Below are 24,343 nucleotides of genomic sequence, written 5' to 3'. Positions count from 1 at the left end.
CAAAAACAGCCTCATGTAACCCAGCTGTGATGATTGAAGGGCCTGAATGTGACATGTCAGCTCTGCTGTTTCTGCACGTTCGCCTCCATCTTTTAATCTCAGTGTTCTTATCAATGTTCCAACCGCACACGTCCTGCTTCCTGCAGCAACACGAACAAGGTCAGAGACACCAACACACTCCCGTCATACTCTCACTGTGGATGTAGTAATGCCATTAATAAATACAATACATAGTTTTTCTGCATTTATCTACAACAACTCTCTCCTTCATCCTCTCTGTCCTGTCTACCTCGTCTTCTCCTCCTTTACCCGGCCAGCCATCAGCAGGAGCGTCCCCCCTCATGAGTCGGGTCCTGCTCGAGGTTCCTTCTTGTTAAAGGGCAGTTTTTCTTTGCTTCTAGTACTGGCTTGGGGGTCACTTAGAGACATGTCTGATTGTAAAGGTTCTGTGTATCTTGAGGGTCGGTCTTCATCACTCGCAGTTGTTCAGTTAAGGTTAATCGAGGCTGATGAGTTGAATCACTTCATCACTAGAAAGCTGTAAATGTAACTTAGTAGTCAGCAAAGTAAGCACTTATCAGTCAGGACCACTTTTTATTTTGAAGTAATTCTGACAGTGCAGAAATCTAACACCTGTGCCTGACACTAGGGTTAGTGCATATTTATTAAAGGCTAATAGAATAGAATAGAATAGAATAGAATAGAATAGAATAGAATAGAAAATACTTTATTCATCCCAATTTCACTATTGCAGCAGCAAAATACAGGCACTCAAGCAAACTTAAAAACTAAAAAATATCTAACGTTACAAATTAAACAGTATAAACATTATTTACAGCAAGATAAAAAATAAAACATAGGTGCAGAAGCAAAAATGTGCAAATTGTAATGCAGGTATACATATAAGTCTAAACCGGATTGTGCAATTTGGTGTGAAATGATATTATCTACAAGAACAACAGTGTGCAGTTTGAAGTTAAAAACCTAAACCTTGTGTAAAACCTGTCCTTACAGCAGTGAGTCTGTGTTATCTCTGGCACAGAGAGGAGGTGTTGTACAGTCTTACAGCATGAGGCAGGAAAGATTTCCTGTAGCGTTCTGTGACAGTGAAGCTGTCTGAGCCTTTTGGAAAAGGCGCTCCGTTGTCTGTCCAGTACAGGGAGGAGAGGGTGGTCGGGGTGATCCATGATGGATCACAGTTTGTTCAGTGTCCTCCTCTCCACCACTGCTTCAAATGTCTCTTGTCTGCAGCCAATGACAGAGCCGGCCTTCCTGATCAGCTCTGGTTTGCTATCAGCAAAATCAGTGAGGGCTGGACCTGACTGCTGCTCTGATAAAGACATGAGCAGAGACGGCACATGAGGAAGACAGTGTGGAGGACGCACAGAGTGAACATGGGTCACAGAGCGCTGCTGCTGCTTCTGCATCTCTGGAGCTCAGGTAGGACTCTGCTCCATGATGGACGTCTTTCTAATCAACTGTGTGATTGACACAATTGGTTTTGATTATAGGATGTGTGTACAGGTGAAAACAAAAAATTAAAATTGACAATGTGTAATGTTCCTTCTCTGATCTCCTCCTCAGGGCTCTGTGCTGATGACACACACAGTCCAACAGGTAAACAGAGGAACACATGACAGCAGCAGAAGTGTTGTTGTAGAATTCACTTCATGTGTTGGTCCTTTGTGCTTCTGTTGAACAGAGACTGATGATGTCAGGTTGGTGGGAGGAGCCAGCCGCTGCGCTGGTGTTCTGGAGGTAAAGAAAGATGGAGAGTGGAGAGCAAAGAAAGATCCTAACTTCTATGACATGACAGCAGCAGCTGCAGTGTGCAGCCAGCTGGACTGTGGCTCTGTTGTTTCTGTACAAGAAGCACAGAGTCCACCCAGCAGAGCACAGATCCACTGTTCAGGTCAGTGTCTCTAACTTTGTCAGCTAACCAGAAGGTTTCACTGGCAGGGGGTTGGTCTTTGAAGCAGCAGGAGGCCTCAAAGCTTCACAAGGCTTCATCCACCCATCGCCAATAAAAACCCTTTAAATGCACCAATGTGCTGAAACCTTTCTTCCAGCTTTCAGTTCACTGTGCGGCCGTCATCAAAGGGGGACTGTGCTGCCCCCTAGTGTCTTTGCTGACTGTACTAAGTTACATTTAAAGCTTTCTAGTGAAGAAGGTGACTCAGCTCATCAGCTGACCTTAACTGGAAAACTGTGAGTGATGAAGATCAACCCTCAAGACACACAGAAATCTGACACCTGTGCCTGACACTAGGTGGCAGCACTCCTCTTCTCAGCTACAGATGTTAGTGTGTCTAGTTCAGCACCCACTACCGAACCAGTTAAAATGAAAATGGATCACATGTTCTGTCTGTCTGTCTGTCCTTCTGCATCCACAGACTCTGTCAGACTGGTTGAAGGGACTAACGTGTGTTCAGGCAGACTGGAGGTGAAGTCTGACCAGTCCTGGTCCTCAGTGTGTGAAGATGACTTTAACCTGCAGAATGCAGAGGTGGTCTGCAGGGAGCTCGGCTGTGGGGCTCCTTCGGTCTTCAAAGGGGGACTCTATGGAGCAGCAGAGGCTCCAGTGTGGATGAGGAGGTTCCAGTGTGGAGGCCATGAGTCTGCTCTGCTGGACTGTGGAAGCTCACAGTCCACAGAGAACAGCTGCTCAGCTGGAAAAGCTGTTGGACTCACCTGCTCAGGTACAGCTGCAGCTTTCATTTCAGCTTCTGAACTTCTCCTCTGTTTCAATCACTTTCACTAATCAATCACTTTGATCAGATCCTGATGATGTCCGCTTGGTGGGAGAAGCTAACCGCTGCTCTGGTACACTGGAGCTGAAACACAATGGAGAGTGGAGGGAAGTGGAGGACCAATACTACTGGAGCCCGAAGGAAGCAGCTGTAGTGTGTGGACGGCTGGACTGTGGCTCTGTAGTTTCAACAACAATCAGATCTTCTGCACCACGACCTGTGTGGACCATCATTGCTTCCTGCATTCAGAATGAATCTATCATCAAGGAGTGTGTTCTGTGGACCTCTGTGAGCTCCTCCAGCCTGGAAATCTCCTGCTCAGGTAAGTCCATGAATGTCTCTCATGGTAAAGTGTTACTGTGTTCCATTGTCCACAGTTGATGACATCACACTGACCTGTAACACTCTCTACAGACTGCACCTTGATGATGCTGGTTCATGTGTTGATTTAAATTTGAATCTTATTTGTATAGCGTCTTTTAGATGGCAGGGGAGGTGGTGAGGCTGTGCAGTGGATCATGTTGGATAAGATACTGGTGGCTGCTGTTGTGACCTTCCCTGGTCACCCCGGATTGTCAGACTCCGTCTTCTGTATTCAGAACATTGAGTGAAAGAAAATACCCTGGGTTTGTAGTTTCGCCTTTGCAAAGGGAGAACACTCAGTGAACACAGGCCTTTCAGTCTGCTTCACTCCCCTCCATAAGTGTTCTGCCCCTCCCTGGACACAGGCTCGTTTTATTGAAAAGTGGAGGTACATTTGCATAATAGATAAACAGTTTTTCAAGACCTTCGTTGGTATTCCCATATTGGGACATGTTGCCCTTTTATCCCCACCTACCAATTATAATAATTGTTGTAACATATTTATGACTGTGAAACACTCTGTATCCCTCTTATGTTGGATGATTTATCTTACGTCCGTGCCTCCCTCTGCTTCGGCCTTCACCGCATCAAAGGGTTCCTCCCTAACTCTCTGTAAGGGTATACGTGTGTGAAAAACTCCCTTTTTCTCTAAATGTAAGCATATATAATCGAGTACATATGTGCTCTATATCATGTCAGTGCGTAGGTAACCTTATATACTTCCACACGGCTCCGCCTCCTCGGCCTGGGCCTCAAAGAATACAATAGCTGAAATGAGTGTAGGGAGTTGATTTGTTCAGACTAACATGCTCCTCACAACAATCAATCAATTCGATCAATGACCACATTATTTATTAACAGTGATTTAGACAAACAAGTTCTGATATTTAACCGTCCACGTCTGACAGGTGTTTGGTTGTAACTGCGTGGTAATGTTTACTTTGTGCTGTGAGCTTGATAAGGAAAGACGGGGAGCAGACACTGTTCATGTTAGTGTGTGTTTACATTTTTAATGGAGGGCAGCAGAGACAGCGGAGAAGCAGGTATTACTGTGACCCTGCCTCCTGGACTTGACCCTGGATCATCACAGGGTTTGGCGACTAAAACATCAGCCAAATGGGGCTCTTATTGTCTCCACCCGATCTCCACAACACACCTTCCTGACTTGTACACATCACACTAGCTCCTGCTGCAGTGATGTCTGTCTGTCCTTCTGCATCCACAGACTCTGTCAGACTGGTTGAAGGGACGAACGTGTGTTCAGGCAGACTGGAGGTGAAGTCTGACCAGTCCTGGTCCTCAGTGTGTGAAGATGACTTTAACCTGCAGAATGCAGAGGTGGTCTGCAGGGAGCTCGGCTGTGGGGTTCCTTTAGTCATCCAGGGGGACGTGTATGGAGAAGTGGAGCCCCTGGTGTGGTCCAAAGAGTTTCAGTGTGGAGGCCATGAGTCTGCTCTGCTGGACTGTGGAAGCTCACAGTCCACAGAGAACAGCTGCTCAGCTGGAAAAGCTGTTGGACTCACCTGCTCAGGTACAGCTGCAGCTTTCATTTCAGGTTCTGAACTTCTCCTCTGTTTCAATCACTTTCACTAATCAATCACTTTGATCAGATTATGTCAATGTCCACCTGGTGGGAGGAGCTAACCGCTGCTCTGGTACTCTGGAGGTGAAACACAATGGAGAGTGGAGGGAAGTGGACTTCTCGTACTCTTTGTGGACCCTGAAGGAAGCAGCTGTAATATGTGGACGGCTGGACTGTGGCTCCCCAATTTCAACGTCAGAGAAAGTTTATTACTCACCAACACCTGTGTGGTTGATCACAACTTCCTGTTTTCAGTCCAAAGCTTCCATTAAAGAATGTGTCCTTCGTGGTGATAGTGCCTCCTCCATCTTGAACATCACCTGCTCAGGTAGAACCAGCTGTTTCTGACAATAAGTACCAGGCTAAAAGGGATGAGGGGACACATTTGTTTTGCTGCTGGATGTAGTGATGACGTTTATATTTAACCAGGGAAAGAAGTGCACAGTTCTATCACAGAGGACATGTTTGTTGGGAGGCAGTTAAAGGGAGTCATTTCTTTATCAGCACTGTGGTAAAAGGTTTAACACTCCTTTAGAAGAATTTAAAAAGAGCTTCCAAACAAGCTGCCATGTTGGTACTGAATTGAAAGTGTTTGTCAGAGTCAGAGAGGAAGAGGTCACATGTTCTGTCTGTCTGTCCTTCTGCATCCACAGACTCTGTCAGACTGGTTGAAGGGACTAACGTGTGTTCAGGCAGACTGGAGGTGAAGTCTGACCAGTCCTGGTCCTCAGTGTGTGAAGATGACTTTAACCTGCAGAATGCAGAGGTGGTCTGCAGGGAGCTCGGCTGTGGGGCTCCTTCGGTCTTCAAAGGGGGACTCTATGGAGCAGCAGAGGCTCCAGTGTGGATGAGGAGGTTCCAGTGTGGAGGCCATGAGTCTGCTCTGCTGGACTGTGGAAGCTCACAGTCCACAGAGAACAGCTGTTCAGCTGGAAAAGCTGTTGGACTCACCTGCTCAGGTACAGCTGCAGCTTTCATTTCAGGTTCTGAACTTCTTTTCTGTTTCAGTCACTTTCACTAATCAATCACTTTGATCAGATCCTGATGATGTCCGCTTGGTGGGAGGAGCTAACCGCTGCTCTGGTAGACTGGAGCTGAAACACAATGGAGAGTGGAGGGAAGTTACAGACAAATACTACGACTGGACCCTGAAGGAAGCAGCTGTAATATGTCGACTGTTGGACTGTGGCTCCCCAATTTCATCAGCACTGAAGGAAAATATCATAGATGAACCTTCATGGAGGATCAGACCTTCATGCATCCAGTCTAAAGCTACAATGAGGGAATGTGTAGAAAACAGTGCGTCGTATGTCACTCAGAACCTCACCTGCTCAGGTAAGTCCATGAATGTCTCTCATGGTAAAGTGATGTTACTGTGTTCCATTGTCCACAGTTGATGACATCACACTGACCTGTAACACTCTCCACAGACTGCACCTTGATGCTGGCTAGCAGCAGCAGATGCTGGTTGTCTTACTGTCTCCCACCTTTCCTCCAACTTTTTACTACCCAGTTATGAAAATGGATCACATGTTCTGTCTGTCTGTCCTTCTGCATCCACAGACTCTGTCAGACTGGTTGAAGGGACTAACGTGTGTTCAGGCAGACTGGAGGTGAAGTCTGACCAGTCCTGGTCCTCAGTGTGTGAAGATGACTTTAACCTGCAGAATGCAGAGGTGGTCTGCAGGGAGCTCGGCTGTGGGGCTCCTTCTGTCCTCCAGGGGGTGCTGTATGGAGCTGTGGAGCCCCTGGTGTGGTCCACAGAGTTCCAGTGTGAAGGCAACGAGTCTGCTCTCCTGGACTGTGCCAGAACCAGCTCAGCTAGAAGCAGCTGCTCAGCTGGAAAAGCTGTTGGACTCACCTGCTCAGGTTGAGGAGGAGCTGCAGCTTTGAGACAGTTTACTGGTCGACTTCCTCTGATCATTATTTCCATGTTTCTCCTCAGACAATATCAGGCTGGTGGGAGAGAACAGTCGCTGTGCCGGTGAACTGGAGGTGAACATGAACAGAGAGTGGAGACCTGTGTTTGTTAATGATGATAAATGGAGCTCTGCAGCTGCAGCATGTGTGCAGCTCAGTTGTGGTTCTGCTGTGTCAGCAAGTCAAACAGAAGGTTCTTCAAACAGATCTCTGTGGGTGATCAGCCCCTCCTGTGTCCGGCCAGCATCTGTACTCCAGGAGTGTGTACTGATGAATGACTGGATAAGAAACAGTCCTAGTCTCACAGTGATCTGTTCAGGTGATCCTCTCACTCTGTGTGTGTCTCAGTGTCTTCTGTCTGCTTCCTCATGTATGAATGCATGGATCTTCTATGTTCCACTTCACACAGTCCTTCAGCATCGACACACACGGCAGCTTTGACTCAACACATCCTTTCATTTCTCTGCTAGTTTGGCTAATCTTCTCCTCTCTGTTCACAGAGCTGCTCGCTCGCCCAAACATCTCCCTCTCTGCCTCCACTGACGGGGTCTCCCAGGCCGAGCAGCAGGGCTTTTGGGTGCTCATTGGCTCCACCTTCGGCATCATGTGCTCCGTCGAAGCGCAGTACCAAGGAGGTTCCTTCCAGCTGATGTTCACGTCCTCCAACACAGCACAGAACTACACCCTGCCAGCTGTCAATCACTCCGCCCTCTTCCTGTTCTCTGCTGCAGACCACACCCACCGAGGAACCTACACCTGTGTTTATCACAACCACGTTTGGTCCCGTGACTTCTCCTCTGTGAGCCAGCCGTGCTCTCTGGCCGTCTTAGGTAACTTCATAGAGTCCAGCAGGAGCTGTGACGGCCACAGGATAGTTTCAGTGCTGAAGGAAATGACTGTGACAGCACATGACCACATCACGTGTCTCCATCTGTTTCAGCCCCTCTGACAGAGCTGATCATCAGGGTCACTGTGGTCCTGCTGGCTATGACGTCCTCCATCACTGCCATCTGCTGCTACTATAAGGTACTGCACGTGTTGTGTCTGATGTGTTCAGTTGAAGGAGAAACGTCATTTCTCATTGACTTCATCAGCCCCTGCTGCTCATCTTTGTTTTGATCACTATTAAATTATTATTACTACTTATGGACTGACGATATATATAGATATCCATTATAATATAATCACTGTTTCATCTTGCTATATGAATAAAACTGAACTGAACTGAATTGAATTTCAGTGATTATAAGACGTGTTTGCTGCCGTATCTTTCAGCCGAAGCTAGACTGACCAGAGAGCAGAGATGATGGTCTTGGAGGATCCAGAGCTGAAGGACCTCCAGACCTCTTTGACCCTGAAGAGGACCTGAACCCCCCTGAGTGTGTCTGCTGAGCTCCAGGACGCCATGACATCACCGTTAGTGTTCCAGGTGCAGCTCAGCTCTCATATTTCTCATGATTCATGGAACGTGTGTGTTGTTCCTTCACACCGTTGTTGTACATCATGTAAATACTGACAGCAGATGGAGATGAGCCCTCTGATGAGTCCATTTTAATTTGATTTCTAATTGCTGTATTTCTTTTGATTCTCTTGTAGCGCTTAAATACTCGGTGCTTTATGAATACAATGCATTATTATCATTGATAATCATAATAAAGAGTTTTGCAGTGGTTGAGTGAGTGAGTCCTGTTCTTATAGAGTGTGTCAGCTGCTCCTCTCTGGTCACACCTGTTACAGAATATAGTTTTATCAATAAAGGGCAGAAATAACATTAAACACTATTCAGAATGGGTCAAATCAAATGTTCTTTTAATGAAACATTCATGATCATTTACACATGTACAAAATTGAGTCTGAAGCATGCTCATGTTCCACGTAGCCTGGAAAAGAGACAGAAGAGAGAGATTGGACCTGAAAGAAGCCAGATTCTTCTGGACGACATAGATTTCTGTGCTGTAATAGTGAATAATCAGGGTCGATCAAACTGAAACATTCTGCTCCTGAACAGATGTCAGAAATGTAGACGTTAACCCTACGTCCTCCAGGACTTCATTTTTAGGCACAAAGTTTGCTGCTTGGCCAATCTTGACCAGAACAGTGGAGGCAACCTCAGGGCTATGTTCTGGATGTGTGTGTCCTCACCATGTAGTTCAGTCCCTCGGCCACGCTGTGGTCTCTGGAGTAGATGAGGTTGACTTTGGTACCCTGCACGGCCACCGGGCTGCGCCCTGCGATCTCCCCAGCCATCTCCAGAGCTCCACATCTCATGTCTCATATCAGACAAAATCAAAAGACAACGATGACGGTGGATCATTGTGGTTAATGAAGAAAAAAAATCAGTGATACAGAAAAGAGCTTTTATTTTTGGAAAAGAACCAGTTCCATAGTGTATATGATTTAAATTGTGAAAACGGGATCAGCTTTATTTATGAAATTTGTTTAGTTGCTTTATCAAAAGTTTAAATTACAATTCCAGCTTAAATCAGGAACTATTAATTCACCTGTCAGTGTTTTCAAATAAAAACATACTTATTTCCTTATTTATTAGTAAATAATTATAAGTGGAGACGTCACGTAAATGAGCGTCTGAGCACTACGCTGCAGTTCACCCAGTTCTCCGGCAGAGGGCGGTAGAGCACGTGTTTCAGAGCATTACAGATTAAACTTTATTTTCTTCCACCAGAAAAAACTTTATGAAATAATTCACATGTTCTTCACTGTGTGTGTCTGATGGTATTAAAGCATTTTATTTCACCGAGAGAGACGTTCAGCTTGTGATTTATGACTTCAATACAATTCGCTTTTTATTGATTGGACCGCAGGCTGTCACATGACCCGGAAGCGCCACCGAGGTGTTTAGATCCAAACTTATATTTTCGTGGAAATAAAACCCTAAACCGCTTAAATACTTACATGTAGTGTGTTGTTGGAAGAGTTTTGTTCTCGTGGAGTTTTATCATCGACACAAACATTTAAACCGTAGGTGAGACTGAAGGTCTGCAGGATGACCCCCTTCTTCTTCGTTGGTGGAAGTTATCGCTTCTCGGCCTTTTGGCTAAGATCAAGTGTAGTATCTGTTCTTATCAGTTTAATATCTGATACGTCCCCTACCCGGGGACCATATATTAAATTGATTTTTGGATCAGGGAGATGGAATAGGGGCTTGCTCCGTCCACTCCACGCATCGACCTGGTATTGCAGTACTTCCAGGAACGGTGCACCCCCCTCTGCCTGTTCAATATCAAGCTGGTGACTGTCTCTGGTGGAGCTGTGGTTCATTAATGTGTGAGAAATAAAACATGAACGTTATTAAACTTGCTGCTGCAACTACTTCTACAGTGGCTGGCTCCAAGATTCCAAGATGGCGACCGGGAAATAAGCAAAATAGTGGCTTCATAGCAGTGGTTCACAAACCAATGGGTGACGTCACGATGGCTACGTCCATCTTTTCCAGCTCATTTATATAAATTGATCCGTCTTTGGCGTCAATAAATCAAACCTGTGTTTTGTTTGGTTTGTGGTTGTTACCACGCCACACCGCGGGGGGGCAGTGGTGTGTTTTGATGCAGGGTCACATCATAATCAAGCATCAAGTGAGCGCAGGTGTGACCGCGAGGTGTCGCTGAAAGGACGTTTTGTCAACACGAGCAGTGAACTCCACCACAAGACAAACAGGTCTGTGCGTGTTATCGCATCGTTTCAGTCCGTTCAGTCTAACGTTTGGTCGCAGCACTCGTATCTTTAGCTAAGCTAACTCGAGTCAGTTCACGTAGTCAGCGCAGCCTCGAGGAAAGATGCTAAAGCTAGCATGAGTAGCATAGCTCCTCCTCCACCATAACCCTGACCTCAACCACGTGTGTGGCGCAGCAGCAGAGGTTACACCGGCTGAACCACGATGTTCTGCTGTAATGTTGATGACATGCTAATAGTTTATTTTTTAACCCTCTTATTATTAACGGTGGACTCTAGGCTAGTCTTTGCTAACCTGCTAATCTGAGCCTCCAACGAAGCTGCTGAAAAACAGATGTGGGAGAAAAGGCCAGTGAGATGTTGCTGTTTCATTCAAACCAAACACACCTGGTGCAGGTACGTGTTTATTTTAAAGCTAAACAAACATTTTTCACTAATGGTTGTAGAGTTTTTTGGGCCCAGGAGTGACAGCTCAGGATTGTTGATAGATGTTCAAGTCTGCTGGAGGTCAGCATTGTGATGTGATGTCTTTACTGACAGGAAGACACAGAGGACACGCAGCACTGACCCACATCAGCAGTGTTCAAAGGAAGATGTTCCAGAAACATTTTACTGACAAGGAGCCAGTGAGTATTTTGACCTGGAACAAATCAGTGATATTTCATTTGTTACAAGTATGACTCTGTTTAGGTGGTGAAAGCTGTCCTGGGGATGGTGGCTGGAGGAAGCCTACACCTGCACAGACATGGAGCCCGGTCAGAGGAGGACATCACCCCCCAGTCCTGTTCCCAGGAGAGGCTGAAGCACCATGTGTTCCACAGTGGAGCCTGGTCAGGAGCTCTGGTTCTGTGGGACGACACCAACTGATAAACTGCCTCAACAACCGCTGTCAGCAGCTGTTTGGAGACTGTAGAGCAGAAGGTCTGGTCCTGTTTGAAGGCCTTCTTGCTTCTGGATGCCGTCCTGCCTCTCAGGCCTCGGTCTGTGTGAGTAGCTGTGTGTCTGCTGACAAAAACAAACATTTCAGCTCTGGTTGTGTCATGTTAGTAACAAGGAGATGTGTGCAGTTCAAACCTGCAGAGGAACGGGAGCCTGGAGTGCAGCAGTGATGATGAGCATGTGGCTAACCGCTCAAGACGCCCTGTGGACCGTCAGAGACCAGCTGGAAAGGAGGAACATGAAGACCCTCCAGATGGATGCAGCTGTAGACCAAGGAGCCACAAAGAGGGATGGCCTCTGCTCGTTCTGAGGATGGAGCCGGAGCCACTCGGGGAGAGGTCGGAGCAGCAGCAGCGCCGCTCTCCAGGTGCTACAGACCAGGACCACGGCCTCTTGACTGGGTAAGGCCTCCCTGCACTGCTGCACAAACAGGGACATGCAAAGACCAGTTGGACTAATGTCTTCTAATGATCATCTCAGCAGGTCCCTGCTTGGGTCAACTGTTGATTTTACGTTCATTCATTTTCTAGACAGACTGACTCCTGTGCAGTAGATTAAAGAGGTTTAATATCTGAGGCTTTAACTCGGCTGTTCTGCGATCAAGTACCTTTTTAAAAGAGCTTTAAAGTGTTACTTTGTTTATACTTTGAGTAATTTGAACCTTCCCTCCGTAGCACATGTGGTTTCATAGTCATGCTCATCAGAACTGAGACATAGGGTTTGATATAGTACTCTGGGTGATTTAGCAGTAGCAATATTCCTGCTTTAATAAGCATATCACAAGAAACAGAAGAACACTTCAACAAAGATTAATCATTTAAATGATGTTATTTATAATATATATATTATAACAATAATTGCTTATGCACAGCAGTTAGTTACAGTCTTTAGCACAGAGTCTTTGTACATGTGACACTTCTGCTCCTCAGTCTGAGGGCTTTTCCTTCAGCTTGTACTACGTAGCTCTGGCTCGGCGAGCCGAGGGTCTGATTGACAGGTGGAGGAAGAGGCTGTCTGGCGGCCTTATGTGCTGTGTGGAGGGCCCAGGTGTAGAAATGGATGGTGTAGGCCTTGTGGGGCCACTGTTGGTGGGACTGTCTGGCAGGTGTCATTATGTCTGTCCTTCCCTTTAACACCGCTGTCTCTGCAGGCTAGGTGTGTTCATACTCCTTTAGAGCGTAGTCTGTTGGTGGCTGGTGTGGAGATGGAGGTTGTGTTTTGTGATGGTATGGGGTTGTTGGGTTGAGTGCAGGTTGAGGACCCTCTTCTGGGGCTGCTTGTTCCTCCACGGCTGGAGAAGCTTGTTCTTCTGCTCGGTGGTGAGTTACAGCTTGTTGTCCGTCAGGCTCATCTCCACAAGCACAGAGCAGAACATCTGCAGCTTTTAAAATCCAGGAAGAGGGTTCGACAGAAACTCCTGTCAACCGTGACAAACAGATCTGGTTACATTTCAAATCTGGTGTCTGAACCTGGGGTATATTCTAGCTGAGGCACAAGCTACTCGCAAAAGCCGGCAGGTGAATGGTTGAAGTCTCATACTCCAACCTGAGCAGCTGGTCTGAGGGCACAGCAGCAGGGTTTAGAGAGCTTCCCCCAGTCTCTCCAAACAGCTGTTGACAGTCAGTGTTCAGGCGGCTGATCCAAGGTACAGTCCTGTGACGCCGTCCTTTGCCACCAAATGAGCTTCTGTCAGCATTCCAACCTGCAGTCCCAGTTATCAGCTCACCCTGATACAGCGTTAGAAGAAGGACACAGTCTCATGTTTGATCTGTTAGAGACAACACCAACACATCTGGACTCATGTTAGGCAGAGTCCAGGAAGTCCCCCACATTCTACTCCCACACAGACGTTGATAATATGTTGTCATAGGGCAGATCCACACCACCTAATGTTGTGGTAAAACATTTTATAGATTAAGGATCTTTATGAAATGCTAGTGTCACTTTAAAAGAAAGTTCTCATCAGTTCTGATCTGTGTCTGTGTCTACAGCAGTGTTCCTCCAGCCCACATCATCCTGTGCAGTTCACACCCCCAACCAGTAGGTGGCAGCAGTCAGAGGACAGTCAGTTGTCCACCACGAGTTAACAAAGGAACAGGAAGTGGCTGCACAGGGAGCAGAGAACATGTGGGTTTGTGTGTTTTTTCCTCTTTTCTCTGAATGTCAGATGTGGATCAAACACTCAGTGGTTACATCAACATGTAGACGTGGCTCCTTTAATCTGGGGTCCAACTGTTGGTCGTCTGTGGGACAGTAAATACATGACATGTTTTAAGGTTAGCCTTGTGGTGCTGCATTGCATGATGGGAAATGTGAGCAGTGTCGTTTAAAATAAAATGTGTATTATCGTCATCAGCCTCTGGAGAGTGTGTACAGTTTGTCCATCATGTGCAGTCGGCCTCCTGATTTCAGTCTCTTGTATATTATGTTCTATATAAAACCATCAAGCAGAACGGTGTGTGTGTGAAAGACCCCCCTGTTGGTGGCGTGTACAACTCATACTTACCTGGCAGGGGAGATACCATGATCAAGAAGGTGGTTCACCCAGGGCGAGGCTCAGCCATTGCACTCTAGGTTGTGCTGACCCCTGCGAATTCCCCAAATGTGGGAATCTCGACTGCATAATTTCTGGTAGTGGGGGACTGCGTTCGCGCTCTCCCCTGATAACATGTTCAATGAAAAACCTAAAATCACAGAAGTGTTGTGACAAACACGTGTTCTGTTACTGACACAAACATGACATCATTCCACTGTTTGATGAAACCACTGTGTATATTTCTGCCCTTTGATTTACTGTAATGTTTATTTACATTAAAAGTAAAATACACTGAACAACATTCTGATTATTTAGCATGTGAATTAGTATAAAATATTCATTGACACGTCTGCTGCATTAGTGGTAAATTAAACATCTTTAAGTGTTTTTGTGTGTTTGTGTTTTTATCTTGTCAACTGGTGTTAAAGAATATTTTTAAATGCTGCTGTTGTGTTCTTTACAGGCCAGCAGAGGGCAGCAATGGTAAGAAACATAATTGTTATTTTAAAAGGACAAAATGCTTTATTCTGTCTTTATGAGGAAACAATACATATACTACTCACTGCAAATATCTATGTTCCAGTAGGTTCAACTCTTGAAGAGAACTTTGTTTGTTTTAATGATCTATTTATATTATTTGTACACATAGATAAATCTGTTAAGGACACTGCTGCCTTTGATAAAGGAGACTGCTTCGTTCATAAGATTGTGGTCTAGGATAATTCCTGGTAATCTGCTCTGACAGTGGTGCAGTCAACAAAAAATAGTTCTAAGCTTTCAATAATGTTTCAGTTGTCATAAAGTCTAAGAAGCATCTTAACTGTTCATCTTTAGGATCACAACAGGTGAAGCTCACCGTGAAGCCTGGCAGTTGTCCAGTGACCTGGTTCCGTCCCACCTGTCCGTGGAGTCGAGCGGCGGCCATCCTGAGTCAGAAGAGTCACAAACTCATCAGTAAGTAGGTGGCACGAAGTGTATTAGTCAGTAATAGTCTTGGTCATAATAAATGAGGCTTTAGCTTTTTTTTTTTTTATTGGTATTTTTGCTATTTATTTTTGGTACTATTATCACTTCTAAAGTATTTTTGTATTTTTCAACATGGTGCTATTTGTTCTTCTATAATATTCACTTATTCATGGTTGTTAGTTTAAATGTCAGTGTGTAAGAAAATATTTCCCTCTCACCTGCAGACACATCAGCGCTCATCTGTGAGGCGCTTGGACTTTTACTAACTCAAGTTCTTCCGGTTCTCCGGCAGAGGGCGCTAAAGCACGTGTTTCAGAGCATTACAGATTAAACTTTATTTCCTTCCACCAGAAAAAACTTGATGAAATAATTCACATGTTCTTCACTGTGTGTGTCTGATGGTATTAAAGCATTTTATTTCGCCGAGAGAGACGTTCAGCTTGTGATTTATGACTTCAATACAATTAGCTTTTTATTGATTGGACCGCAGGCTGTCACATGACCCGGAAGCGCCACCGAGGTGTTTAGATCCAAACTTATATTTTCGTGAAAATAAAACACTAAACCGCTTAAATACTTACATGTAGTGTGTTGTTGGAAGAGTTCTGTTCTCGTGGAGTTTTATCATCGACACAAACATTTAAACCGTAGGTGAGACTGAAGGTCTGCAGGATGACCCCCTTCTTCTTCGTTGGTGGAACTGGTGACTGTCTCTGGTGGAGCTGTGGTTGCTGCTCTGCTACAGGAAAAAATAGAACATTTAATCTCAGTATTCTGAGATTATAGTCAGAATAATTTTTTCTGTCAAGACTTTTTCAGTGGCCCCTAATTCTCTTCTGTAAATGTCTACATCTGTAAAAACTGTTAATTCAATCATGACACTTTGACTAATTCACATAACTTTTATTTAGCAGGTTCACACTAAGCACCGTGACACAGTCTGGAGACTCCGTGGAGGACGCTCTGCTTCGGGACAGTGATGGTGTGTGGAGACATGTCTCTGGAGGACCAGCACAGCCACAGGTACCCCGGCGGCCATTTTGTTCTCAACATATTCCACTATGTAATGAATGGAGATTTTCAACTGTATTATTTCATTCATTGAGCTGTAGGAGGTGAGAGAGTGAAGGTCAGATCTTAACGTGCAGGATGAAGACCTGGGAGGTCACATGATGAAGACCGAGTCCCACACTGAGGCTCCTGGTAGGTCCACACACTGCACAGCTTTACCTGAGCTGCACGTACAACAAAAGAAAAGAGTCACTCGAAGGGTTCGTGTTTGCAAACTTTATTTTGGTTAGGGGGAATGTTTGTGCAAGACATTTTATTCCTGAAGGTTAGGCAAAACTGGAATATCACATTTTCACAAAGTAGAGAAAGCTAGCCCCGCTCCACCCCGCCTCCGAGGAGCAGAGACTCACACGAACCACGGTCACAATAAATCTACAGAGAGCGATCACGTCCCCGCGCCCTGATCCAGATCGCCCTCTGAGTCAACCACCGCAACCAGCTACAGTGTTTGCTTCAGTAATTTCTCTGATGGAGCTACAGAACACAAAGGTGTGGTTACAACCACCCACTTGAGAGGAGACGGGGAGCAGTGGGGATGTGCTGTGGAGACAGGAACCACTCACTCTAGATCTGTTTTCACATCTTTACACTTCACCAGTTTTTCCTCTTAACGATCCACATGAGGGCAGCAGCTCTCCGTCGCTTATTACTGTTAGAAGTTCTCCACACGAGCTCGCCGTGGCGTTTGGCCAGGTGGAGGTGAGAGAGAGGGACGCTTGGTCACTTTGGTCAGTGAGTCAGCAGCAAACAGTTCACACATCCCGACAGTGTCTAGGAATCGTGGCACACTTCAGGACTTCAGTCCATGACACAGTATCAGTAGTTACACTAAGTAGCTTGGTCCCCCGTCAGAGATTAACTTTGTGCACCTTCGTCAGTATGCACACCTGTGTGCAAGTACCCAAGCTTAACACACACACACACACATTCACACATCTTCTCCATACTAAGCCCAGTGGAGGCACTTCATATGAAACTGTAGAACCTGACTGTGTCGGGCTGTGACGAGGCGGTTCAACATCAACGGGACAAGGTCGGATCGGTCAGTGTTCTCACTTAAGTGACTGAAACCCACACTGGCCGAAGGCCTCGAGGCCACGGTGGGTCCGCTCTGCCATGTTGAATACTGGTCAGCTATAGAACACAGAACCATCTCCAAACATGGCTGTTAGAACACACGGCCAGCCACAGCTGCCAGCGTCTGACTGGTGGCGGTTTAGTTTTTTCTTTTTTTTTGCCCTGCACCCATCAAATAAATAGGAACTCATTTCACTGACACAGCCCATACATCATCACTATTCATACACATGTACATACAATTCATACTAGAGTGTGTTAAGATTAAATAGCAGCTTCAAGGGGCAGGCACGTCAAAATGAGAGCCAGGAAATTAAAAAAAAACAAAAAAAAACTGCCATCAAGTATGAAGACCGAACCCCCAGAGGAGCGGCGGCGTGCATCTCAGCTGTCACCTCTCAGCTCTTCCTCCCCTTTGACCTGCACTGAGAAAGCTCGCTGCTGTGGAACACGTCAGATTAAAGCACGGATGCAAACCTCAGAGCGCCGGCTGTCTGCAGTGATGTATGTCAACTATGGCACCTAAAGTGAAAACACCTATGGCTTCAGGATGCAGTGGTCCAAAACAAAAATAAATTAAGAAACTATATCAGGATATTTATTAAGTTTAAACAACTAAAACACAGTTCAAATACCTTAAAGTAACTGCTACAGCCCTGTTCTAAAACCTATTCACTCTAAATACTATTCATAATCTTACTCTTAAAATCATCTTAGATTAGGCAACGTCCGAGACAGTGGGAGGGATGATTTATTAACAGGTATGAGTAGTGTTATTACCTTAATAATTCCGTTTAAGGCAATCTGTTCCCACTGTCTACACCGTCACAACACCGCCCCGTGATCTGACAGCACACAAACGGTTAACAAACCGAAGCTCCGAAAAAGAAACCACAACTTTCACCCTCTCACAACCAAGCCATCCTTACAGTGGGATCCCAGCAACGGTTAGCTCAGTTAAGGTGATTATAACTAGATTATAACTGCTGTGGGATTTAAGGCTTTTTCCCCAGAAGGCTTGAGCACAGCAGAGCAACGGCCCGGACAACAAAAACATGACTGATCCAGAGCGAAAACAACACCTGGATACACGTCGTCTCCTTGATAGGTAGCAGAAATACGACACAGGGTGATGCCGGTGACACGCAGACGAACAGCCCACCACAAAGCCACGCAGGAAACATCCACACCAGCTCGCTCGCATTACAGTAGTACAGTGGTGATAGGATGTGGTGAGAGGGAAAAGCAGCGTTTCCCTGCTTGCATTATGTGTAGTAGTACTTGCATACTTGCAAGTGATCAATTTGCTTTTCACACACACACACACACACCAGTTCAGTAATAATGGATGCTCATCTGTTTCACATCAACCATGGACAAAGTGGGGGCTGATGGAGTTTCTGCTCCTTCTGCCAAATGTTAAGCAAAACATTTAAAAAGTAAATTTCTATGATTCAAGTAGGACACTACAGAAATACAACAAAACCTGTAACTACTTAAAAGCAACTCTTCAAATATTACACACAAGAGGGCACTTTAGAACTACACAACTCTTAGAAATGGATCCCGTTTCTGTTTTTGCTAGTGCTGGCTTCCACATGTCATTAACCAAACATCTACTCCACAGTGATAGCAGTTTTTTCGGACCACCAACGGTGCGGTTCAGATGAGACGTGGCCTGTCAACATGTGTATATACCTCAACTACGGTAAGGAGCTCCTGGACTAAAACAGTCTTATTAATTGCATATACATGTAACTTTCTTCAAAATGGATCACAGACCTGTTAAGAGGATAAATAATTGCAAAATAAAAACCTTACGACGACATCCTAAAATCTTGCCTTTGGGCAGTTATAAGGCCACAAATGCTGATAAAAGTTGAGTTGTTCCATGTCAACCTATGAAAAGCACTGTGACAATCATAAGGCAAGCATACTCTGCAAAAACAAAAAACATTTACAACACCACATATTTACATGAACAAAGAGCAGCACACCCATGCCAGTGATGAAAAAAAAACAAAAAAAAAAGTGGGCAGCAATCTCAAAAACCCTTCATCTGCAACAAAGGTACAACATGGCTTAAGACCTGAGGAATACTTTGAAACTTCTCCACCTGGTGGGTCTCCGAATCGGGCTCTGAAGCAACAAAATCAAAAATTGATCACTTGCAAGATCGTAAAGATTGAAACACAGATGCTAAATTAGCTAAAAAAAATGAACTCAAAACACCCCGAGTGGGGATCCGCGTACACTTTAGCGGTAGCCAGGGTGGTGAGCGTGGACACCTGCGCTGTTGCTGGGCTCCTGAACTTGGCCCATAGCCGATCTGTGCATCTTCTCCATCACATCCATGCTCTGCTCCTGAAAGCTGGGCATCTGGAAGTCCCCTCCTAAGAAATCCACATTCTGCATCAACTTGGACTGGCCGACAGGACCCTCTTTGCCTGTAGGCCTGTACTTTGCCCCTGGGATGCGGTCTGTGGAGGCAGCAGCCTGCCCTCCCTGGAAAGTCACTGGGAGGTCCTGAGGGCCAGATCCGTTATTACCTGCTGAGGTTGGGATGCTGCTCCAGGGGGGCTGCATGTAGTGGCCATTAATGTAAGGCATAGAACCTACTGGGCAGTTTACAGGGGAAGAAGGCCGTGGCTTTTCTGCAGGGTGTTTTAGAGGAAAGCCCTGTGCGGTGTTGGGTAGTTTGTGGGAATAGCTGAGGTTTCGAGAGGGGAAAGCACACTCAGCTGGAGGCTCCATCCTTGGGTTCTTGCAGGGATGAGCCCCTTCAGGGGGCTGCTGCATGTGGGCGAGCTGGTGCTGGGCCCAGGAGCGCTGCTGCTGCTGCAGCTGCAGTTGATGCAAATGTTGCTGCTGCTGCTGCTTCTGCTGATGTAAATGATGCTGAAGCTGCTGCTGCTGCTGCTGGAGCTGAACCTTCTCAGGGTCTGTGTGAAAGGCAGGCATGTTGTTAGCCGCAGCAATATGGGGCTGTGTGTGGAGAGCAGCACTGGGAGTCTGAGCAGCAGCTTTGTCTGGAGGCCCCACCATGAGGCAGCTGGGCCCGTTGCTCAGAGCCGGGTGATGAGAGGACACCCTGGAGCTGGCGTTGATCAGCAGGTTGCGGCTGATAGGGCTAGGGTTTGCGATCTGGCCCTCGCATACTGAGGTGGTGCCCATGCCGGCCCGGGCCTGGCACATCTGGTTGATTTGGTGCACAATGCTGCTCAGGTCCCCAGGCCGGTTCTGATGCAGGCTGGCTGCCATAGACAGAGGGATGGTGGAGGTAGATACAGTTACATTTGGTGGGGCATCTGCATCAGGCAGCTTCCGGGGCCCATAGGGTCCTGCTGGGGGATGCTGGAGACTATTAGGCATGGTAGGGGGGCCTGCGGAAACGGCCTGGGGGAGGGCCTGTGAGCCCACTAGCCCCTGAGTGTGCTGCAGATTAGAAAGCGGAGCTCCATCAGACATGTGGCGCAAATCCTGAGTCACTCCTTGCTGTGTGAGTAAAGCTTGTGGAGGAGCAGTTTGATGCTTTAGTGTCTGCAGATGAGAAAGATGTTGCTGTGGTAGGACTGATGGACAGGACTGGCCCTGCTGCTGCTGCTGCTGCTGCTGCTGCAGGGCCTGTGTGTGAGGCAGACTCTGCTGCCTCTGCAGACCCTGTGGATGAGCCAATCTTTGCTGATGTGAAGTCTGAACCTGGGACAAGCTCTGCTGACGCTGCAGCGCTTGTGAATGAGCCATGTTCCTTTGCTGTAAAGCCTGTGGGTGAGGCTGCTGTAAAGCCATCGGATGAGTCATATTTTGCGGCTGCTGTAGTGCCTGAGGGTGAACCATGCCCTGCTTTTGGGCTGCAGGCTGAGATGGACCCTGTAGGTGAGGGGCAGGCTGAGGAAGGTTTAAAGTGCTTTGAGTGGCGTACGGTCCACTGTGAGGGTTCATGACTGCTTTGTGTAGGTGTCGGGCGCGGCTCCCGTCTGACTCTTTGATGACACCTTTGAGAGGTGCACGGAGGACAGCCAGCAGGCCCCCACTGGCGCTGACCTGAGAGGGGTAGGGACTGTGGCGCTGGCTGGACGAGGACGTGTCAAGCCCGTTGACTGTGCGGCGAATGTGCTTCCTTTGAGGTACTTTGACACTGTTAGGGAAGATCTGGATGGTCAAAGGGTTGTTGGCAACTTTCTTAGCATAGGCATCCAACTCTGCTGGGGTTGGGTAGCTGGCAGATCTCATCTTCTGTGTAGTTTCCCCTGCAAAGTGCATAAACACAGACACTTCTCAGGAAATTGTCTTTAAATATTCCGCAGCCTCACAGACATGTTGCAGTTATTGCAACAGTTCAGCAACAGCCTCACGTTGCCTTTAACTTCCTCACTGTTCTGTGTTAAAGCTGCAGAAATGGAAGGATCGAGTACTTGAGCTGTGAGTGGAAGTTCTCACAGCAGGACACTGATGTATTAACATGCTGCAGGAGACAGTTAACGTGACATGCCCTTTAAAACATTACCAAGGCTGGCACACAGAGGGGATCTCACTAGAGTGCAGCAAGAACACGTTTCTAAAACCTGGAAATGCATTAGCATCAGGTCTGTGCTAGCATCAGGATCACGTCGGTCTGTGTTGGCATCAGGTCTGTCTGTGTTAGCATCAGGTCTGTCTGTGTTAGCATCAGGTCTGTCTGTGTTAGCATCAGGTCTGTCTGTGTTAGCATCAGGTCTGTCTGTGTTAGCATCAGGTCTGTCTGTCTGTGTTAGCATCAGGTCTGTCTGTGTTAGCATCAGGTCTGTCTGTCTGTGTTAGCATCAGGTCTGTCTGTCTGTGTTAGCATCAGGTCTGTCTGTCTGTGTTAGCATCAGGTCTGTCTGTGTTAGCAACAGGTCTGTCTGTCTGTGTTAGCAACAGGTCTGTCTGTCTGTGTTAGCATCAGGTCTGTCTGTGTTAGCATCAGGTCTGTCTGTGTTAGCATCAGGTCTGTCTGTGTTAGCATCAGGTCTGTCTGTGTTAGCATCAGGTCTGTGTTATCCTGCTCAACAAAACCTTGAATGCCATTTATTTTCTGCAATAACCCAAAACACAATGTCAAAAACATGAGATGCTAACTTCCAGGTTAGCCAGCAAAAGTACATGCGAGGCACTCTGTCAGGAGATTACAGTAAATCTGTCGGCAAGAGGCAAATGTTCACCGCCGAATAGCACAGTGTCACTTCTTCTAAAGACAGAATCAACGACTTCAGTGCACGTAACGAGGTGTTGCACTGTGTTTATTTAATCTTAATGCTGTATGTACAGTTTGCTCACCACACCTGATCATGAGAATCTCTGTTGTTTACACTGTACAAAGAATCACGCATTGTTCCTAAATGTTTAAATAACACAACAACGCCCAGAGAGGAATGATGAAGTTAACACTCACATTTCTGAAGTCCAGTGTTCATCTGCGTGCGGGACAGAAACCTGATGGTAGGGTCACCTGATGCTGGCAGACAGGCCAGCATGTCACTATTCCACTAATGCAGCATGGGACACCTTCTCCTCACCATACTGAGGACACACAGAGCAGCTGCAAGTCAGGCAGGCACAGACACTGACAGCGGGGAGGAATGACTTAGCTATCACCAATCCTCTCCTCCAGCTCAGCCTGACCTTCAGCACATGGCAGCTTGTAATAGAATGACATCATGAGTCTGACATGGAAATAGTACATACAAACATCACATCACATCATCATCATCATCTGCTGAAGATGTTTCAGAAGTTCATGGAAGCTAAAAACTAAAAAAAAGGTTTATTTATTATAATGAATGTATCACAGTGAACTCCAGTTATTTCAGCAGTGATGAATCATAAGCTTTCTGGAAATCAATGATGAATCTGCAGAACTGTGCAAGTAAATCATTGGAGGAATTACTGGACTTGGCTAATAAGGGCAGTGCTGTCGTCTGCAGTCAGAGGATCTGCTCGGATGAACTAAAACAGTCAGATTCAAACATGTTTCATTTCATTCCACTGTAATCAATCAAACATCAGACTGGGAAAATTCTCTGTTTCCTTGTCTGTGACGGCAGGAGGCTGTGACGAGAGAAGATCTGTGTATTAGATTAGAATTCTAATGAGGAAAGTGCTGAGGTCTTTGTTGTTCTCCTTCACATCATCTCCAGCAGCCTGTATCCAGTGTGTGGATGTGGATCACGATCGACCTCAGGACCGTTGGAGGTCCTGTTCAGTGGTTCCAGTATCAGGAGTTACATTAAAGATTATTATAAAGGTGTTTCTGCTAAACCTCCTAGCTTCACGCTACATGTGCTGAGACATACAGATGTTCCACAGCCCAAACATTTCATCCACATAAAGCCACCAGACTCAAGGATAATGGAAGTAATGACAGCTGCTCCTCCTCTGCTGGAGGAACAGTTTGCAGATTCACCGTCTGCTCGCAGACAGGCTATGATTCATCATTAGTTCACTTCCACTCTTCAGATAATTCATGCTGACTTGTTGGGGTCTTCATGGATGACTGTCCTGGAGGTTTTCACTGTTCATCTGGGGCCAACACAAAGTGTGTGTGTGTGTGTGTGTAAGCACATATCCAGTAAACCCTCCATTTTATCTGAATTAAAACGCGTTTGCTGCTCTGAGGCCTGAGTGTGTCTCTCCATCCTCAGTGTCCCACAGGGAGACGCAGAGCAGGACAAACGGATCCTCGTTAAATCAGACTCAATAATGTGCCCTTTCAGGCGGAGGCCACGGCAGCTCCGATCTCTGCCAAATCCTGCCTCATATTTCTGAACCAAGTACATGTTTACCACAGTTTTATCGCTGGAAATGTGAACTTTAAGACGGCCAGTGTGTAGCTAGGTAACGTTAGCCATCTGTCTAGCAATCCAGCCTTAATCTGTTGTAGTTTCAAATAGCTAGCTAACGCTAGTATCGATCTGATTAACGTAGCTGGACAATCCTAGAAACCAAACACAAACAGAAGCGATGTCCACTCGGTGGAAATGTAAACACGGTCAAATAACCGCGTTGGAAAGGTTACCTCGAGTCAAGCACTACAATAAATAAGAAGCTTCTTTGTGCTTATTGTGACCAGGCCAGCTCGTTGGGGAAACTTTAGCTTTTCATTAGCAAGAAACGGCGACGCGAAGCGCGGTAAAGAGGATGATACTTACTCCTCACGAATCTATGAGTAAGGAAACTTCATTTTGTGGAGATGTATCGTTGAATTTGATTTAAAAAAATGAAGAGACCATCCCCAGTGTGTTGGTTCTCCGTGCTGCTGTCGGCTACGGCAGCAACATCTGCCGCGCATGCGCAAAGGAAGGACCCCCCCGGTTGTGTGTTTAGGTATCGACGCTGAACGCCTGTTCAATAATCCCACACAGACGGACCAGTGTTATTATTATATATATATATATATATATATATATATATATATATGCAAAATGTTTT

At 46.2% G+C, this 24,343-nt stretch overlaps 2 protein-coding genes, 1 long non-coding RNA gene and 2 other non-coding genes across 5 annotated transcripts in view; 3 read left to right on the top strand and 2 right to left on the bottom strand.

The window, feature by feature from the left end:
* Positions 1-24,343, bottom strand: part of LOC114444601 (scavenger receptor cysteine-rich type 1 protein M130-like) — a 902,860-nt gene that overhangs the window by 557,710 nt on the left and 320,807 nt on the right. The gene's annotated exons all lie outside the window — the stretch shown is intronic.
* On the top strand, positions 1,371-1,756 carry LOC114444654 (uncharacterized). Its single transcript, XR_003671581.1, has 3 exons — positions 1,371-1,440; positions 1,585-1,617; positions 1,703-1,756. It is a non-coding gene; the product is annotated as an uncharacterized LOC114444654 (long non-coding RNA).
* LOC114445556 (U2 spliceosomal RNA) lies at positions 9,651-9,841 on the top strand. The gene has a single exon (XR_003671666.1). It is a non-coding gene; the product is annotated as a U2 spliceosomal RNA (small nuclear RNA).
* Positions 13,743-13,907, top strand: LOC114445583 (U1 spliceosomal RNA). Its single transcript, XR_003671691.1, has one exon. It is a non-coding gene; the product is annotated as a U1 spliceosomal RNA (small nuclear RNA).
* On the bottom strand, positions 16,019-24,190 carry LOC114444606 (protein FAM222B-like). The gene is made up of 3 exons (XM_028419322.1): positions 24,064-24,190; positions 22,308-22,435; positions 16,019-21,144 (listed from the first exon to the last, which is right to left on the bottom strand). The coding sequence occupies exons 2-3, from the start codon at positions 22,387-22,389 to the stop codon at positions 19,151-19,153; spliced, it is 2,076 nt and encodes a 691-aa protein (XP_028275123.1). The 5' UTR covers positions 22,390-22,435; positions 24,064-24,190; the 3' UTR covers positions 16,019-19,150.

This window comes from Parambassis ranga, chromosome 13 (genome assembly GCF_900634625.1).
Source record: "Parambassis ranga chromosome 13, fParRan2.1, whole genome shotgun sequence".
Classification (NCBI taxonomy): Eukaryota; Metazoa; Chordata; class Actinopteri; family Ambassidae; genus Parambassis; species Parambassis ranga.
The sequence above is the reverse complement of the archived record's forward strand: the minus strand, read 5'-3'. Positions and strand labels throughout refer to the sequence as shown.